Below are 21213 nucleotides of genomic sequence, written 5' to 3' on the forward strand. Positions count from 1 at the left end.
TGTTGAATACAGTATGTCTAAAATAAAAATTATTCTTTCTTTGCTTTTACTAATTGTGTTCCATTTGTTTTATTAGGGTTTTTTGTTTGTTTGATCTATGGTACTAGGTATTGAACCCAGGGCCTCATGCATGCTAGGAAAGTACTCCACCACTGAGCTGTATTTTTTTTTTTTTTTTTACTTTTTGAGTCAGAGCCTTGGTAAGTTGCTGAGGCTGGCCTTTAAGTAGTGATCCTTCTGCCTCATCCTCCCAAGTTGCTAGGATCACAGGCATGCACCACTGTGCTGCTGGCTTACATGCTCTGTCTTAACTGCAGACTAAAGTTGCTTCTCATCTTGTCCCCACTTCCCATATCCAGTTATTGTTAAGACATTTTGATTCTACTTTCATATTCTTCTCAGGAGTTCTTTCTTGGTCATTCCCTAATGTTAGGATATTTCAGGGCATGAGGCATGTGAACTACTGACAGTATCTCTGGCCTCCTGGCACCAGTCCATGCAACTATGGACTTTCAGGGTTCTAATTCATGTCATGCCACTCTCTTGTAAGTGTTCTTCTGATCGTGTCACCTCCTTTTTGAACAGAATGGCAGCACTTTTCATTGTAATTTAAGATGTAATTCATTGTAATTCAATTTGGCCCACAAGCTGTAGTTTGGCAATCCCTCATTCAGAGCATGACACAACTTCTAAATGTATTTTTCATTCCCCATTTAAACTGGGGTATAGTTACAGCTTCCCATACCTTTGCTTGGGCTGCTCTTTTTGCTTTAAGAGCTCTGTGTCTAATATTTTCAGGCCCATCTGACAGCAGCTGCTTGAGCCAATCAAAATGATACCTTTGCCATGGAAAGTTCATTTTTTCTGTGTCAAATTCATCTTTCCCTCATCCCAACCTTTAGAGGACTTTCATCTGCATTTCACTTGAGCCCTGTAATGACTTTTCACCTTCAAATTCTTACTTGCCCCTCGGAGCTCTAAGCACAACACACCACAACTCTAGATCACCCAGACTTGTCCCTAGGAGTGAGGAGCCTTTCACTGACCTGGTCTCAAGTAGAGGTCAGAGGAAGCTGCAGTAATCCGCTCCCGCTCCCGCTCCCGTTCACGTTCCCTCTCCTTCTCTCGTTCCCTTTCTCTCTCCCGCTCCCTCTCTGCACTTGCTGCTGCTGCAAGATGTGTTGGGTGTCCTGCAAAACATATGAATCTGCAACTTAAAGACAAAAATGTCAACCTAATCAGGAACAATTTTTGAAATTTATAACTAAATTTTTTCAAAAAGCTCCAAAATAGGAATGTAGAAAGATTGTTAACAATCCTGGATAATGACTCTAGCATAACATAAACTTTTAGAGCATTTCTAGGATATCTAGTAACAGATGGCAAATAAGAACTATTATTAAATGAAAAGAACAAACCAAATGGGGGAAAAACTGCCCAAATAATAAAAGGCGATGTTACAAAACTCAAGCACATTGGTCCTACTGGAGAAGTATATGACTGCCACATCTTACCTGGAGACATAGAAGCAGAATTGTATGGCCTGGGAGGGAAAGTAATCTGTGTACCAGGAATATAAGTGATTCTGTCCATGGGAGGAGTGCTTGTTCCCCCTGGATGAGGCACTAATATCGTTGGAGGCATATTGGTCAGGTCAATGATTCCTATCCAAAAGACAAACACAATTTATGTAAGCATTTATTCTGAAGATAGATATAACTATACATGGCTTTTGGATTTTGTCTATTTCTATAATTCAATGATAATTTGTATGTAGCATAAATAAAAAGGTTTTAGGATCATCATTACCTTTTAATCTTCTTTAAATCTAGAGAAGGATATTAAATACTATACAACAATAATCTTAAGGGATATTCAAATTAAAAAGAGACAGCAAACTAGTAAAACGTGGATTCCAAACACCTAGCACAATGATTTTGGTTATTTCAGTTTTCACCAAAACACCTCATCTTGATACATTACTATGTTCACTTTTAAGGGCTAGTCTATAGCCCTTAAAATATAAAAGGATATAGCCTTCATTTCTTTCCATCATTCATTCAACAAGTGTTTATTAATTACTGATTAAAATAAATTCTATGAAATCTAAACTAAAAAGACACATGCCTCTTGTGGCTGGGTATGGGAGACCCAGTGGTTGCTCTCTTGGGGAGAGTCCTCTGGCTACATCTGGGCGCAAGTTCACTTGCATCTGCTGTGAGGTAATATAATCATTTAGGATTGTCTGCCTTGTGTTTTCCATTGCATAAAGCTGATACTGACTTGGGTAGCCTGGAGTTGGAGAAAGCTGTCTCTGAAACAGGTAAGCAGCAGCTGCTGAGAGAAGAACAAGAGAAAGGCATTAAGTTTTGTCCTGGGTGAAATTCATTTGCCAAACATCACCCACAGAAAGAGTGAAGAAATAAAAATCATTTGCTGAGTTAGAGCACAGGCAATTATTATTAAGGTGGATTCATTTTAGACCTTGATATATCAACAACATAAATCTTAATGCATTCTAATGTCTGAGGTGTAATGGGAAAGGGAAGAACAGTAGCTAAAAATTTCTCAAATAGTTTCACTTTCAATATTTGACACATAACTCTATTATGTTTTCACTAGAAGTATCTAAGAGCTATGTTTGAAAATAAAATTTTTGTTGATTTCTTTTCTTCTTTTTCAGTGCTGGGAATTGAACTAATGGCCTCAAATATGCTAGGGAAGTGCTCCACCATTGAGCCACGTCCCCAGTTTGAAAATAAAATTAATATACACAAATGAAAAAATATATGGAAACACTTTGTGACATAGCAAATTTACTTTTAGAAGTAAAAACAATTAGTCTACAAGCATTTAATTTGTGCATGTTTGAATCACAGACTATCAAACTTTCTATAAAGGGTCAGATGATAAATGTCACAGAGTTTTGTAGGTCTAAGACAAAACTACTTAACTCTGTCACAATAGCATAGAAGCAGCTACAGACAAAACAAATGAATGGTTATGGTTGTGTTCTAATAAAAGTTTATTTACAGAAAAAGGTGGCAGCATGATTTGTCTTACTACAATCTGGCAATCCTTCACTTAGAGCATGACAAAAGATTGTGACGGGACTGACTGGTATGGTTAAAAAAAAAAAAAGAAAAGAAAAGGTCTCTATCCTCAAAATACTTATAATAATCCAGGTTAGGATAAAATGAAAAGCAGAGAAAATTGCTACAAAATAAAGGACTATGATAGACACTCAACAGAAATTATGTAAATTTTGTCTTAGAACAAAATGTAGATGTTCTCCCTAGAAAAGCCACCGATATATTTTCTGCAATGTTTGCTTCTCCTTCATCCAGAAATCCAAGTCAGGTAAGTCTGTCAACTTACTGTCCCATTTCAGTCTGGGATAGTTTTTTCCCAGTACAGGTGTTCCTCAACTTACTATGTAGTTATATTCCCAATAAACCCATTTTAAAGTTGGAAATATCATAAACTGAAAATATAGTTATATACCTAATTCCCTGAACATCATAGCAAGACAATACATCATTCAGTACTGGTGGCTTCCTGATTGGGAGCTGCCGCTCATGAGAGAGGTTCATACTAAATATTGCTTACCTGGAAAAGATTCACATTCACACTGTGAAGTATGATTTCTACTCACTGCCTATTACTTTCTCACCACAGCAAAGTCAAAAAATGTAAATGACACAAACTATAGTTAAAGACTCTCTGTACTAGGCTTGAACTCCTCTGAAACTTAATGTTCTCAAGTGTCAGATAATTTGATGATACTGACACAGCTTTCAGTGAAAATATTTCCTACAAGTTCTCTGCTACTATAAAATGTGACTCTTATAGAACTCTGTCCCCAGCTGCAGTGTGAAGGCTCCTCTCCTTCAGCTGCATGAATGTGCTGCCTTAGGCCCAGTACACACACTAGTAACATGCACACTTCTGCTCCTATCAGAACCATCTTTGTACCCACCCGAACCATGTCTACCAACATCAGTGATATGCACTCATAAGTTTCTTCTAGCTACACGTATTATTAAATTATGTAATGAAATGATCTGAAAATCGGTGAAAAGAACTGTTTCTCTGATAAGTAAGTTGGCTGCTATGGAAAGACTCAATAAAGAAACTTAATCAAGTGTGGGATATACAAACTGAAAGAACTGGGAAAAATATCTAGAATGATTCTGTATTTGAATTACTTGAAACTGTCTTTAAAATTTTACCTTCACTTAAAAAAAAAAAAAAAAAAGAAGCCGAACCTGGATATGTTAAAAAGGCTAGGTTTAATTGATAATCTAAGGCCTTAGGCTTCAGATCAACACACTGGTAAATGAATGTCTACTTATGTTGTAATTAACATACTTAAGGTATGTCTGTCATTATAAAGTATTTCTTCACACTAACTCACTTTTCCAATCAGCTTCACCAACTGCCATCAAATAAAGTTTTTCAGATACCTATTATTTTTAGTTCTCTAAAGGACGATAGCAATATTTTCTTTCTTCTTTTAAAATATTTCCAGTATAGACAGACAGAATAACTTTATTTTTTTAAAAGTGCTGAGGATCAAACCCACTGCTTACATGTGATAGGCAAGCACTCACCAGAGACATAACCTATGCCCAAAATTTTATTTCTTGATTTGGTGTTGATAACATGGGATGTTTATCTGCCTATTGTACTATAATAGGAAGCTTAAAAAGTTATTTCTTTGCTATAACTGTCACTTCACTATGTGTCATGCTTACCAGGATCCAGAGCCCTGTGAAAAGGCATGGCTGGATCCAGGTGTGTGGAAAGGTGGCTCCGATAAACTTCCCCTGCGGCGCTGCTCCGGTGATGAGGGTCAAATGGGCTGTGGCTCACAACAGGATCTACCCCAGGTACTGGAGACTTAGCTGGTATACTTTCCCTTTGGGTAGGGGTCAGTGTTGACTTCCTTTCGTGATTGGCAGACTTGCTAGAAGAGATCGTAACTGGAAAAAAAGGGGCCAATGCCACAAAGCCTTAAGAAAACTTGCAAAGTAAGGTTATTCATCCATCTCTTAAGACAATATTCATATATTTTTTGAGCTCTTTCTCCTTAAAGATTTAAATATTCATTATTGCAAAATATTCAAGTGTCAAGAACTAGAAGCAGCCTTGAGATTTGGAAAAGATTGCTCCTTTGAGATCAATAGCACCATTACTATAACACCTTAAGATTATCAAAATTCTATTTTGAATGATTTTTTTCCTGAGCCCATATTCCCACATATAGCAAATCTCAATTTCTTTCTTTCTTTTTTTTCTTTCTTTCTTTTGCCATACTGGGGGTTGAACTCAGGGCTTCATGTTAAGCAAGCACTCTATCAGAAAGCTATACCCCCAGCTCTTTATATTATATAAAGTTTATTTTGAAACAGGGTCTTGCTAAGTTGCCCCAGCTGGCCTTGCTTGTAGGTATGACTCCTACATCTGGCTTCAATTTCTTCTCTCTGCCTGTGTAACCCAACTTCCTGATTACCTGTCAATTGTAAGTTACATTTTTTTCCTTGCTCTGCTCTTCCACAGTGAGTTTTTCATTACCTCACCAACATCCATCCATTTTCCTACCTATTCCAGCTTTTCCTTGTCTAAATGATGTTATTCAGAGTGGTGAGATTGTTTCAGTAATGCTAACGATACGCAAGCACTTTGCAGCCATCACCTTGCAGTAAAATGTATGTAACATAAAATGTGCCATGTTAGCCATTTTAAATGATATAATTCAGTGGCATTAAATACACAATGTCTCACAACATCACCACCTTCTAATTACGAAAATTATGCTACTATAAATCAAACAAATCTACATGTCAAAACCAAGAAATAACACTGGTTTATCATCCCCCCTTCTAAGTCCCAAATTGCTCAACTGTGGGGTGCCTTTTCTCTCTGCAGGGCAATTCTCCTTCCAAACTAGAGCCAAGGGTTTGATTTTGTTCCCCTATCCATAACTAGGCACTTCCCTCCTGCCTCCCTTATTTTTCCCCCTTCCCCTCACTCTTCATATTTATACCTACTGTCCACGCCAGTACCATTCCTGTGAGCCCAATAAGTATGAATTACAATAAATTTTAAGATATGTGGATGCATTCTTCAGAGTCTCAGGCTGTTTCAGACACCATCTAGTAATAAATCAATCTAGTGATGTAGCCGCCAGCAGCATGGGGTTATGATAACAAGAATAGCTAAAATTTATTCAGTTGTTCATATATACTGGGCACTAATCTAAGTTCTTTAAATGTATTACCTATTTTATCATCCCAAAAACCCAGGTCTTAGTAGTACGCTACCACTTTAGAGATGAGGAAATTAAGACATAGACAAGTTAAGTAACTTGTGTAAGTTTGTAAGTAAGAAATTTGATTCAAAGTCTAAGCAATCTTGCTATGGAGACCAAACTTTTAACTACCATACCACATTGCAACTGGGAAAACAACTGCTAAAACTGACTTTCAGAAAACCTTACTCAATGGACAGAAAATCTATTCAAAAAATTACCTACTCTAGGGCATTTCTGGACTTTATTATACCCTGTACTTGAAGGCCACCTTCAAAGCTTCAAAAATTTCCACATTTACTTCTAAATATTAGGTGCTTCACCTAATAAAGCCTGTTTTCAAATTAGTAGCCTTCCATAGCCCTAGTATCAAGCGTAATCTATGGATCTTGGGATAATCTGAAGCTAATAGTTTGATAGTTTCTATTTGCCAGAAGTGAAAAACTACAGTAAAAATGATCAGACAAGGCAAAAAAAATAATATACCTTCAGAACTTCTGTTCATCATAGGCGAGCCTCTGGACATGGTGTTCTGATAACTCACAGGGGTCCTCCGAGCACTGGAGTCATCGTAAATTCCCGGGCTCAGTTGTGCTTTTGGAGCTTCATGAAGTGTGGACCTGAGAACGGAGGGGCCGGAGCTCACCACCGACGTGTGCCGGGAACGCACTGGCTCACCTGCTTTCACATCTTCATATTTTCCCCTTTCCACCACTTTTATATTCTCTGGTACGATTTCCAGTGCAGGCAATCCACGGGGTAGTTTGCTAGGCCCCGTTATTAAGGATTTGACATTGTGTTTGATGGCAGATTGACCTGAGTTGCTGTCAAACTTTATTGGTGTGCCCTACAACACAAAGAAACAAATATTATAGGTAGCCAAGTTGTCTACATATTGTTCCACCTCAAGTCTAGGTCTGACCCATGGCAGTTACAATTTTCTATGATGACCTTTATTGTCTGTGTTGATGCTCAATCACAACCCACTGACCCTGACTGCACACTTTCCCACATTACTCACTCCATGCTATGGATCAAACAAAAACTGATAACAAAGAATAATTAAAATTTCCACATTTACTTCTAAGAAACCTGACATCATAAGAACTGTTTATAAGTATTAAGTCACAATTTTAAAAATGTTTCATAATTATCGTTCTGACGTAAAACTGCTGACAAAAAAAGAGAAACCTAATTACCTGGGAGATGGAACCCTCAATTATTGGCCTTGTGCTCTGGACCACTTCTGGAGTTTTTCGGCTTTCCTGAGTTAGAATATCTTGCCGTGGAATCTCATGAATGGAACGCCCCATTTCTTTGATGGTGGTGATGCCATCATATGGTTTTCCTTTGGTAATGGCACCCTCAAATGCTCGTATGGGAGGACTTTCCCTTTTAATCTGTTTGGGATACTTAAGGCCATCTTCAAAGCTTTCAGTTGTTGCCCTTGGTGTACCTTGAAAAGAATTTAAGAAACAAACACTGAAATAATGTCAATGGTTGCACAAACAATGCCACTGAATCATACACTTAAAAATGGTTATAATGATAAATTCTAAATCCCAGCAGCTTGGGAGGCTGAGGCAGTAGGATCACGAGTTTCAAAGCAACTCCGTGACATCCTATGTCTGGAGTGTGCTGGAGATGTGGCTTAGTGCCCCTGAGTTCAAACTCTGGTACTCCCCACACCAAAAGGTAAATTCTAATATGCATATTTTGCCAAAATTTAAATCAGTTTTCTGTTTACAGTAGATTCTCAAATAAGTATTTACCAATCATTATTGTAAGGGTTGTTCAAAATATAATAATACATTAGTCATCATAGTCATATTTGGCAACAATCATTTTCTGATAGACTATGTAGTGCAGAGAATGACAGAAAAGTTATAATCAAAACAATATTTCAAGAGGGAAAATATCTTGAAAAACAGGTTTCATACTCTGCAAACTTATGTCAAACTACATTGCCAGTTATAAATAAAAAGCAAAATGAGCAGAAAGTTTACCCTGCATTATAGAGCCAGACAGCACAGTTCTTTCTTTGAGGTCAGAATGAGGACTCCCCCTGGGTAATGCTCGGCATATTAGTCCTTTCAAAACAAGAAAGAAATTCATTTATTAAACATAATGAATATATGTCTATTCACTTACACTTAGTACTGTCCTTAGAGTACGTATTTTTGATAAAAGTTTTATGGAGAAAGAGGCATCATTTTAAATTTGTGAACTATCCAAAAGAATACCATGGAAAAACAAATCAGAAATATCCAATATGACATCACACAGATCTCTGCACACATCTACCAAAATTTACAAAATGGCCACAGGTACCTCAGTATAAGTCAAAAAAGAAATAAAGACACTTCAAAGTGAAATATAAAATCCTAATGCTTCTTTATCAAGAGCAGAGCACATATGGGATTGGAAATTATTGCTTAACTTTGAAATACACCTGAGAAAAAGGAAAAACATCAAATATAATTGTTATAAAAATAGAAGAAAAACATTAAATATGCAAATCTAAATGAAAGAGTTGTAAATAACCTCCTAACAAATTTCACATTATACTATCAATAAGTATGAATTAAAGATTGAAATAAACCATACACATTTACCTTAAGTAAGGATAATTGAGTTGTCATAGTTGTTTTAATAGAGAAAATTCCTCTTTTAGAAATAATTTATCCTGCTTTTGGTATTTTACCTACATTAAAATTCATTGGGAACAGGTTATGATTTAAAGGTAAGTCAATAACAAAACCAAAGTGATAATTTACTGAACATCATATCTTCAGCAAGAGTTCAGACACCTGTCTCTAGTCATTGAGCAATGGTGGGTACAATCCCTTAATTTCAAGAGGAAGAAATATGCCCAGAGAAATCCATCAGGAAAGGGTAAAACTAGTATTCAAATTCATGTCTTTGCTGTTATCTATCACTTTATTTACCTCACTTTTAAAAAAAATCTAATAATAAATTTTACATTCTTAAATTCAAATACGAGGTAATTTACAAATGATATGAACAATTCAAACATGAACATTCTAATAGGTACTGTTATAGTTAATTATATTCAGTTTCACCTCCTTCTGCTCTCAAGTTCCATATATTTTGTTCGTTGATGTAATAATATGAAATTTAAGTTATATTATAAATTTCAGGTAGAAATAAGAGATTGAACTTGATTCAACATGCATACAATATACAAAATTAAATGTATCTAAATAATGTTCTAAAAACATTTTACCCTCTAATGGTGCTGATACAGGAGACTCCCTCATTGACATCCCTTGTTTTATATTCCCTTCCACTGAGTCATAGCTTCTTTTTAAACTGACTTCGTGTGCTGTTCTTGGACTCCTGGTCCCTTCTCTGGCATTCTTAATATCTGTAGAATGCACAAACAAGAATTATTCAGACAGCTCAAGGCCCACAATGTATAGAAAATAACATTTTATTTTCACAATCTTACAAAAACTTGTCCTAGTCTAGAATATATTTATGTGTAGATAACATTCATACATTTATTGAATGCCTACTGTTTACAGATAAAGTTTTTTTTCCTCATGAAATTTAAAAGTGGTGGGTACAGATAAATTAATAGGCCCTCACATCCAGTGGTAAGTACTATGAATGAAGTACAATGCTATTAGAATGCTGGGAAGGAAACCTGACATCCCCAGATTCAGGTAAGGATGCCTAGAAAAAATAATGTGAAAACTGAAAACTGAAGGATCAATAAGAGCTGTTTAACAAAGGCAGAGGAGGAAAAAGTGGTACAGGCAGAGAGGATGATGAGCACAAAGACCTCAAAACAAGAACTTTAGCTCAGTGTATGGCCAATGTGAACAGCAGAATTAGGAGGATGAGTATCAGGGAGTAATTATGGGAGGGCTAAGGGGAAATATAGGAAGGACTTGATTGGCAGTGATAAGCTGACCAAGGAAGGGTGATAAAGCCAAGGAAAGGTGCTTGCAGTTATCTTTAAGACAACAGAGTCAAGCCGGAAATAATATGATACATAGCTTTGAATATGGGTAAGACTGAAGGCAGGGAGATAAGTTAGGCAGCCACTGGACCACAGTGGCAGGGAGGAATATACAGTAATATTTCAGAGATTTTAGGAAAGAGAACAGTAATGACTTAATGAATTGTTGGAAGTGGAAAGAAAAGAAGCAGACAAGAAAGATGGCCAGATTTCTGGCTTTGGAAATGTATATTAAATTCATTCCCCCCAGAAACAAAATGTTAACAAATACATATCACACATGTTTAAATAAGGAGGAAAGGAATAAGAAAGCTATCATATACAATGTGGAATCAAGTACTATGTACAAACTTCTATTTATTTGAAGAGAAAGATAAAGTGAAACTAATGACTACTACAAGGTCACAAAGATAGCTTGTTGCAAATGAAAACTAATCTCAGTGCTTTGGCTAATATTTATGTCACATCTGAGTCATTCTCATAGAATACAATGGGGAAAATATAACTTAAGAATGCATCTGCAGGGTATAATGGCACTCCTGTAATACTAGCTACTTGGAAGGCAGAGGCAGGGGGAATCACAAGTTCAAAGTTCAATCCAGCTGGGGCAACTTAATGAGACCTTATCTCAAAAAAAAAAAAAAAATATTTTTTTTAAAGGGCTAGGATTGGAGCTCAATGGTAGAGCACCCCAAGTTCAATCCCCAGTAAACACACACACACACACACACACACACACACACACAACCCTGTAATACCAGCTATTTTGGAGACTAAAGTGGGAAGATCATGAATTTGAGCCCTGCTTGGGTAACCTAGTGAGACTCTGTCTAAAAATAGATAAATGAGTCTGAATAAAATGTTTCCACAGATAGAAAGTAAAATGGTTTTGCTAAAGAGAATCTAGATTTAATAGTCTTTCCATGATTATTAGGCTACCTACTTCCTAATTCTTAACTCAAAAAATATGAATCCCAATGAAATAAAAGTGATTCTATTTAATTTAAATAAAGGTTCTTTTCATAAGACGACCAGTCACAGATGATGTTAGCTACCACTTATGGGATACTTCTTATAGGCTCCCACTTTTTACTGATCATCCCAATTGATTTTTCAACAACTTTTCACGAGAAAGGAATTATTATTAAACCATTTCATCAAGAGAAAACATGGGTTTGGGAAAGGTAAACCAACTTCCCACAGAAAGAATGTGAGAAAACCAGAGCCTGTTTTTAGTCATACTTTACAAGATTGGCTTTTATGTACACATACCATACTTACTATCATATGATAAAATGTGTCCACTTTTGCCTTCATAAATAACATGGCCTTTGGATGCAGCTTCTTCTCTGCCTTTCTCAGGACTGCTCTCTTCAATGGGAATCCGAGAAATGGACCCCTTCACCAAAGTCTCAGTTGGTATGCCAGCCTGGGACAGAGCTGGGGTCCCCTGTCATCAAATCAAATCAAACGTAAGCACCAGAAGAGTCACTCAATCACAGAGTAAGATGCTCAGAAAATTTAAACTACCACATTGAAAGTCAAATCAATCCATATCATCAAAGAAAGCACATGTATATGAAAACACACGTTAAACTTTATCAACAAAGAGGTTCTGTTCCTTCATTCTTAAACCCTGTCACAGAACCTCTTATAATGATACGTGTATTAGGCAAATCAGCTTTCTTCCCCACCTTGAAGTCAAACCTCCATTAAGGGACTTATTCTTGAAAGTTGGTCTGAAGGCCTAAAATCATGCAAATGTAATAAAATTTTTGAAAATAAGACTTGATAAATCAAATTTTAAAGTGCCACAATTTTCATATTAAGAGGAAAAAAGAACTTTCAGGTATCAAACTATCTTCTAGTTAGGCCTTTGTCTTCAATAAGAGAAGAGGAAGAAAACAGATGCCTAAATGCCTTTGTTTTGTGGTAATGTATTTTCTCCATGATTGGTAGCCTTTTTTGTTGTTGTTGTTATTGTTTTCTTGGTACTCTCCAGCCCTTTTTATTTTTTGTTTTGAATCAGGGTCTTGCTAAGTTGCTGAAGTTGTTCTTGAACTTGCAATCCTTAGCTTCCTGAGTTACAGGGATTATAGGTGTGTGCCAATGTGCCTGGCAATAATCTTCTATATTGCCAGTGGTTGTGATTCTTTTTACCATTCTTTTAAGCAGCAAGCCCTTCCTTGGAGGGAAAATTTTTCATGGAACTAAATACATAGAACTCTTTTCAAAAGCAAGCTACTTGAGCTGAAATGAAAGTAGAAGCCCATTCACATATGCAGAGTTCCCAATATACACAGAGGACCCATAAAACTCCACTGAGAATAATCTGAAACTATTTGCATACAGGAAGAGTGATGACTACAATACATTGAACTAATCTCATCATGAAATGAGCTCAGTAGTAAACATCTGGAAATCCTTAATTCCCACTTCAGAAGCACCTGTCGAATGAACAGGCAGATTTAAAAATAAACAGATAAAACTTAGCCTCAGCTGACCTTGTTCTTACTATCTTCCTACCCAAACTTTGGATATTAAAGCGACAAGTAAAAAATATGAAGAGAAATACATTTAGGCTCATTTATTTTCCTTCTGTCTATATACTTTGGCCAAATATGGAAAAAGGTTTGAAGAGTTTTTACGCAACCCTCTAAGTTAATATATAACTTTTTAGGTCACTATATATCACATACTTTATAAACCAGGTCTCAGAGAGGAATCACTTGGGAAATGAAGATTCTGATTCATAGATTTGGAGGTAAAGGCTACATTTCTGCATTATTCTAGCAAGTCCCAAGTTATGATGCTCTGGTGCACAGACCATACTTAATTAGTAAGACCTGGTAGAGGTCTTACTAATTAAGCAGAACTGGTAGAGGGCTCTGGAAAACACCAGTTGCTGGGTTCTACCCCCAAAGGTTGATTTCAGTAAATCAGGGGTGAGGCCTGAGAATTCATGTTTAGCAACTTCACAGGCAATACTGATATTACTGGTTTGGGAACCACACTTTGAGAATCACTATCTTAAGGAACAGCATAACACAAGGAAGAGAAAATATGTGATAATATGCAAAAACTACATCAATGGGGCCAGGATTGTGGCTCAGGGGTATAGTGCTTGCCTAGCAAGTGCGAGGCCCTGGGTTCAATCCCCGGCACCACATAAAAATAAACAAATAAAATAAAGGTATTGTGTCCATTTAGAATTAAAAATATATTTAAAAAAACCCAAACCTATGACAATGTGTAAAAGCATAGTACATGCTTGTAACAATTTCCCCAAAGAGAATTTTTCCTTTTTCATATCTACATAATTAAAGAATTCTATATTTCAAGTTAAAATTAATATCTGAGAAAATAAATACCTTTTTATTCATTGAAATTGGCAATTTATTTAGCTCAAAATTGGGAGAAGATATTTAACCTTTGATGTTTTTTCAAAGCCATACACATTTCCTTGCTTAGCATTTGATTCTAACAAAGCAGCTTACACACTGACATTGTAGACCTATCATTTCATAAGGGGCAAAATCAAGCAAATAATGTATAATAATTTTCTTCTCAATTTGTATTCAAGCCAAACACACAGTTAAAGCTTTTCCAAGAAAACAGCGAGAACTTCATCAGTTACTGCATGTTTCTTCTGCCAATTTGCAAATAAGTAACCTTTTCAAATGAATCATAGGACAGATAATATAGTTCGTAATTAAAAAAGATTAATGTCTTTCTTCAGACAGTTTATAGACCTGGGGTTTATTATCACTGAGATACTATTCCATGACTCAGAACAAAGAACAAGCGAACTACAGAACTACATTGATGGAATAGCACTTTTTTCTAAGTTACTGTTTAGTATATTAGAGATGATGATAATAACCTGAGTGATAGAGCCACGTAGAGAAGGGATACTCTCCACTGAAATTTTGCTGGTTGGAGTTCCTCGAGTTATACTTCCTTCTTGGATAGCTCCTGTGGTACCTGAATAAAACCAAATCATTAACCATTACATCTTTCATTCCCGTCCCAATAGATTAATAATCGTACAAATAACACCCCGACAAAATAGCCCCTACTCTAAAAATTAGAAGGGAAGAAAAACAGCAAACAAAAACTTTTATTTTACTGAAATATTCTTCTAAATTAATATTGTAATTATTTTTTAAAAAGGACTTTTGAGACATGAAACTTCAACATTTTGTTTTGCCTTTTTTTTTCCCCCTATGGTACTGGATTTTAAACCCACAGTCTTCACATGCCAGGCAAGTGCTCTATCACTGAGCCATAACACCCTCAGCCAAACTTCAAAGTTTTAAAATAATTTTTACATGGAAAGAAATCAAAACTTAGATTTAAAAGCAATACTTTGAAAATTCATTATTAAACTATACTAATGAATTATTTTTTTAAAATATTTTTTATTTTAGTTGTACATGTTTATTTTGTTTATTTATTTTTATATGGTGTTGAGGTTCGAACCCAGGGCCTCGAGCATGCTAGGTGAGTGCTCTACCGCTGAGCCACAACTCCAGCCCCCTAATGAATTACTTTAATCAATTAAACGGCTCTGTCAAATTGCTCTTACCTCTGACCACGCCTTCATGTTGGGCCCTGACCAATAAACCCTCAGGCTGTGAATTTTGGCTCCGGGGAGAAAATTCTTCCTGCTTGATATAGGGCAAAGTAGCTGTGGACAGAAGAAACACATAGTAATCAAGTGCTGAATTACTGACTGTGACACTACAAATGCAGACAGTACATTATGACTGTATTAACTCACTGACCTGATTTGGTGGATTCCTGCTGCCTTGGAAGTCCAAGAGAGATAGACCCCACAGAGGGCTTAGCCGTTTCTTGAGTATAGGAAGCCTGATTATGAGAAGTCATGTAAGTGCCAGGCGTGCCCTAAAAAATAATTTTAAAAGACTAAATATTGTCTTTTCATAAAAACGTACGCTGTGTAAACTCAAAATTAAGAACAGTATTCATAAAGCAAGAAAATTTTCAGCAGAGATTGCTTAAAGGAAGTGTCTTCTGGCATTACCGTAAATTAAATGTAGATAATATTTACTATTAATAAATTGAAAAAATAAAGCACTACAACAGTGCAATCACAATGTAAACAATTTTTATTAACAACTGCCCCTCTTAAATGTGCTTTGGAAAAGTCGGGCACAGTGGCACACTCCTGTAATCCCAGTTACACAGGAGGCTGAGACAGGAGGATTAGGAGGATTGCAAGTTCAAGGCCAATCTCAGCAACTTAGCAGTGAAACCCTGTCTCAAAATAAAAAATAAAAAAAGGCTGGGTATGTGGCTCAGTGGCAAAATGCCTGTGGGTTCAATCCCCAGTACCAAAAAAAAAAAAAAAGAGAGAGCAGACCTGTCAATTGGCTGGCTGAGTGCTGAGGGCACTCAACACACAGCCTCTCAGAAAACACTGAGAAAGTTATTGGTTTTAGGTATTTAAGGAGATCTTTGTTCAATCAGTAGTAGGCCATTAAGCTAAGCTAACCAAGCAGTGATTTCAGTGGCCTGTGACACTATTTAGTCTTTGATAAATAGCAGAGACTTTACAAAATGGGGTCACTAAGCAAATCAACAATACCAGCAAAAAGAAACAAACAACAACAGGCCCTAGAGGACAGAGGTATCTGATTTTCAGAGTTATCATATAAATATCCCATTTTGACCCCAAATTATAAGACATGCAAAACAACAATAACAAAGTGTAAGCCATATACATGAAATAAAGCAATGAATAGAAACTGCCCCTGAGCAAAGAACTAACGGGAGCTATATCTAAAGAATTCAAAGGAATAATGTCTAACCAAATACATGATATCAGCAAGTAGAGAAAGAAATCATTATAAAGAACAAAACTTAAGTTCTGGAATTGAAAAGTGGAACTTAGGGTAGGGGGCTTTCAGGAAACAATCTGATGAAAGGCATTAATGATATGCCTATAATTAACATAATATCTAATCTTAAAACAGTGAATGACTTCCTCCTAAAATCAGCAACAGGAAACTCATGTTCACATTCACAACTTCTATTCAATACTGCACTAAAACTTCTAGCCAGTGCAACAAGAAAAAGGGATAAAAATTAAAAAGAATTAAAACCATATTTGCAAATTACATGCATATATAGAAAATCCTAAGAAATCTACCAAAATAAAACAACCCCATGAGAAGCATTAAGTGAAGACCACATGTGGGCAAAGCCAAGATATATTAAAAAATCAATTCTATGTCTATACTTAGGCATACCTCATTGTGTTGTGCTTCTTTATTGTGCTTCACAGATGTTTCTTTCTTTCTTTCTTTCTTTTTTTTTTTTTTTTAACAAATTGAAGGTTTGTGGGAATCCTGAGTTGGGCAAGTCTATCAGTGCCATTTTCCCCACAGCTCAGAATATTCTTCTCATTTTTAGTAATAAAGTTCTTTTTAATTAAAGTATGCATACTGGGTTTTTTAGACATAATGCTATTATATATTATAAATCTACAATAAGTCTATGGTACTAAGATGGACAAATAGCATTGAGAGTCTACAAATAGTTCCAAACTTACAGTCATCAAATGGGTCTTAATGAAGGCACTAAATCAAACAAATGAAGGAAAAAAATACTTTTCAACAAATGTATTGGAACTGGAGAGCCAAATGAAAAAATGAATGTAGATGACTACATCAAAATGTACGTAAAAATTCAACTGAGATGAATCCCAAGCCTGAATATAAAAGCCAAAATTATAAAGCTTACATAAGAAAACAGAAGAATATTTCACAACCCCAGAGCAGGCAAAATATAATTACTCATAGGAGAAAATATTTTTATATTGACTACATCAAAAACTAAAACATGGCTGGGCATAGTGGTACACTATGTAATTCCAGCAACTTAATTCCAGCAACTCAAGAGGCTGAGGCAGGAGGATCACAAGCAACTCACTGAATGCCAGTTCTCAAAATAAAAAATAAAAAGGGCTAGGGATGTATCTCAGTGCTAAAGTGCCTGTGGGTCGAATCCCTAGTTCCAAACAACAACAACAATAAAAAACCCCAAACAAATAAAAACCAAAACTAAAATTTCTGCTTATCAAAACATTCCAATAACAAAATCAGCAAATCACAAATAGAAAAATATTTGTAATAGGCATATCTAACAAAGAACTTGAAACATATAAAGAACTTCTAAAATCCAACACCAAAAAGATCCAATAAAAATGGACAATTGGGCTGGGGCTGTAGCTCAGTTGTAGAGTGTTTGCCTAGCATGTGTGAGACTGGGTTTGATCCTCAGCACCAGATAAAAATAAATAAATAAAATAAAGGTATTGTGAAAAAAAATTCTTTAAAAAAATGGATAATCAGACTTAAATATGGATTGAGTATCCCTTTTCCAAAATCTTTGGGACCAGAAGTGTTTCAGATTTGGGATTTTTTTTTTTAAACAGATTTTGGAATATTTGTATATATCCAATAAAACACATTGGAGATGATACCTTATTGTAAGCATGAAATTAATTTATTTCATATACACCTTATAATAACAGCCTAAAGACAGTTTTAAATAGCAGTTTTAGTACAACTGCATTTTGACTGTTATCTATCACATGCCATTGGGTGTAAAATTTTCCACTTGTGGCATTAAGTTGGTGCTCAAAGAGTTTCAGATTTTGGAGCACTTGATTAGGATTAGGAATACCCAACTAAAAAGTCACAGCCAGTAGTACAAATGTTCAATGAACATACAAAAAAGTGTTCAATATTTGTTGTCAGGGAAATGCAAAATACAACCACAATATTACATACACCAGTTAAGTAGATCTAAAATAAAAATAAAAAAGACTAACAAGAAGAAATGGAATAATGGAAGTCTTGGTCTTACACATTGATAGGGGGAGTATAAAACTTGTAGGACCACTCTGAAAAATTACAAACCTAAACATATATACACCCAGCAATTTCACTTTCAGATTAAACGAAAACAAGTCCACAAAGAATCTAGTACAAGAAATGTTCATGGCAGCTTTATTCATAGGAGTCCCAAATTAGAAATCATGCAAGTTTCTGTTAACAGAAACATGCCTTGTGCTGGCAAGTCCTGTCAGACCCCACTACAAGGCAATATTATAAAGTATCCTTGACAACTGCACTGTTTTAACACAAATTATTTCTATTCTTTGTTCATTGTATTATTTAGCAATAAGAAGACTATTGATAACACAAAAACCTAACCCTAAAACCATTATGCTGAGTTAGAAAAACAGACACAAAAAAGTGTATCATATCATCATGATATGTATCATATCACCCCATTCATATGAAATCTTTCAAAAGGCAACAACAGAAAGAACAGAAAGTTGCCTCAGGTCGGAGAAGGGATGCCTAGGAAGGAACATGAGAAATTTAGTGATGGAAATGTTCAATTATCTGACAGGGATATAGCTACTGGTTGTTCACAGAAGTCATATTTGATCTACCCATCAAGTTCAATTAAATCATATTTCAATTAAAAAAAAAAGAAAAGGCAATGTACCAGTAAAAAAAAAAAAAAAAAAAAGAGAGAGCGAGAGAGAGATTGTTAGTGTTTGGGTACAAGATGTATCCTCAAAGCTCATATGTGAGATAATGTAGGAATGTTCAGAGGTGAAATGAGAGTTGTGACCTAATCAGTGGCTTTGCTTGATAGATAAATAGGCAAGAAGGGTGTGGCTGAAAAACAGAAAGTAGGCCACTGAGAGCTTAACATACAGACACTCTCTTTCTTCAAAATGACTAGTCAGTAAATATTCTACTTTATGAAATGAATTCCATTTTAATTTGCATTACAATAAATAATTATGTGCCTTTGGTAAGTGAATTCCATTTTGGCTTACATTACAATAAATAATTTTGTGCCTTTGGTAAATTAAACCAGCTGGTAGGCCATGGCCACTCAATCTGGGTACATAGCTCATTCAAAGTTCCTACATGTAGCATGGAGTATATTAAATTTTGCATTTTCTAGTTCCTGTCTCTGCAAGTTTCACTTTCAGACAGCTTATCACTTAAAAGTATGCTCATAAATTAGTGTAAGGAGGAAGAAAAAGTTTTACCAAAGCAATATTCAAGAGGAAATTTGCCATAAAGAAAAAGCATTTTACCTGTGAGATAGAGCCTCCCATTATAAAAGATGGTTTTTCTGAAGCCATTGTGGTTTTGGATGATGGGATAAGAGGTGGTGGTGGCCTGGTTGGTCGAGTTGTTGGAAGTCTACCCCCTTCAGGGAGATTAGTTATCACTTGATGTGGAGCAGGTTGAAGAACTTTTAAAAAGAAAAAAAAATGATTTAAAATAATCAAATTTCTTAGTTTGCCATAAGCTAGCTATCTTAAGTCATTTCTAAATTTTTAAGTCACAAATTAAATTATAAATATGAAATGAGGCCAAGGATGAACATTTACATTTTAAAAATTTCTGTCATTTAACCTCGTATACATATTCAAATCTCCAGTGGTATTTGTGAGGATGAAATATTCAACTCCCTTTCAAACCAGAGCTTTCACGCTGATGTTCAATGCAACTACTTCTATTCAGCAGAGGCAAACCTAAATCTTCAATAACTTTTTATCTATCACTTTCTGGTCCTCACAATGGAGGTGAGAAAAAGGGAGCTTCTGAGAACAGGTGCTGTCCCTGCCCTGCTTTGTAGAGTGTGCTGACTGGCTGACAACCTGTTTCATATCTTCTGTGTATCTGGCATAATCTGAGAAATGTTTACTGATTCTGGCTCTCACAGCAAAATTGAATTTCTGGGGTTAAAAAAATCTCAAGATTTTTACAAGTACATGTACTCTTAAAAGAAAAGCTATTCAATGTCACAGTATAAATGTGTAAACACAAATTTCCCAGTGGCCCAGTGAATCTGAACTGAATACAACTGATAAGGGAATGCATAGAAACAAAGTCATTTTGAGACAGTAAGGACATGTTCTGGAAAATCAGTTAATTCATGAGATTAAACCACCCACAGGAACATTTGTGGGTAGATGGCCAGCAGCCACTGTACAGAGGGGCAATATTTACCTGGCGGGACACTATAGCGGGCTGTACTCATATCGGGCCGTGGAGCGGCTTTACTGACTTCTCTTGGAGAGAGCCTACACGGTGAGGCTGACCTTGCTGCGGTACTGTGCATCTGTGCTTCCTGTTCTAGAGCACGTTTGACCTCAGCATAAGGCATATAGGCGACTGATTTTCCTATGAAAGTTAAAGTTATCAAAATAAGGGAAGAACCCCAAATTAAAATACTGAGTGTAAAAGGACCAAGCCCACACCATCCAGGGGCAGATCCATCCATATGCTAATAACAAGGTCTAAAGCTCCTGAGGGGAAGATCCACCCACAGAAATGGTTAAGAACTACTATAAATCTAAATCTGATATGTATTCAACATAACTATGACCTAACAAAATCCTCAAAAATACAATTACAACTTTTCCTTTTCAAGGATAAAGAATTTCTCTTTCCTCTTAAGAAGAATTCAGTGTTTGTACATGCAATAAAATCACAATAGGCAAATATCACATTATCAAGTGATTCTGTGATTTCAAAACTGGCCTGATTGAGAGGTCAGCTCTCTGAGGATTTCAACTCATAATTAGCTTGCTGATGCTGATGGGATAATATTCAGAGATGCACATTTAAGAAATGGAAAAAGTCTTTTAAAGATATAATAAAGCTAATCCAAAAGTCCTTTACAAGCTTATAAAACTTTGATCATAACTACAATATTACTAATGAAAATAACAAGTAAGTTATCTTCACCAAAAGTATTAAAAACTTTAAACATTAAAGGGAAAGCCAAAAGTGCAGTCATATTAAGACTTTAAAATGTATATGTTATATATATATTTCCTTTT

At 35.7% G+C, this 21213-nt stretch overlaps 1 protein-coding gene across 23 annotated transcripts in view; it reads right to left on the reverse strand.

The window, feature by feature from the left end:
• The window catches only part of Ncor1 (nuclear receptor corepressor 1), a 157362-nt gene that overhangs the window by 23405 nt on the left and 112744 nt on the right, over positions 1 to 21213 (reverse strand). For 19 of the 23 annotated variants that reach the window (XM_026411379.2, XM_026411381.2, XM_026411384.2 and 16 more), the window contains 13 exons: positions 19456 to 19616; positions 15089 to 15209; positions 14890 to 14991; positions 14185 to 14285; positions 11583 to 11751; positions 9561 to 9701; positions 8320 to 8403; positions 7513 to 7769; positions 6800 to 7160; positions 4758 to 4985; positions 2128 to 2337; positions 1515 to 1664; positions 1047 to 1190 (listed from right to left, as the gene is read on the reverse strand). In XM_026411379.2, the coding sequence (XP_026267164.2) occupies positions 1047 to 1190; positions 1515 to 1664; positions 2128 to 2337; positions 4758 to 4985; positions 6800 to 7160; positions 7513 to 7769; positions 8320 to 8403; positions 9561 to 9701; positions 11583 to 11751; positions 14185 to 14285; positions 14890 to 14991; positions 15089 to 15209; positions 19456 to 19616 (2229 nt within the window). Of the gene's footprint in view, positions 1 to 1046; positions 1191 to 1514; positions 1665 to 2127; positions 2338 to 4757; positions 4986 to 6799; positions 7161 to 7512; positions 7770 to 8319; positions 8404 to 9560; positions 9702 to 11582; positions 11752 to 14184; positions 14286 to 14889; positions 14992 to 15088; positions 15210 to 19455; positions 19617 to 20377; positions 20552 to 21213 lie in introns of all 23 variants that reach the window. The other 4 variants (XM_026411378.2, XM_026411376.2, XM_026411367.2 and 1 more) reach the window with 2 other exon arrangements.

This window comes from Urocitellus parryii, chromosome 7 (genome assembly GCF_045843805.1).
Source record: "Urocitellus parryii isolate mUroPar1 chromosome 7, mUroPar1.hap1, whole genome shotgun sequence".
NCBI lineage: Eukaryota > Metazoa > Chordata > Mammalia > Rodentia > Sciuridae > Urocitellus > Urocitellus parryii.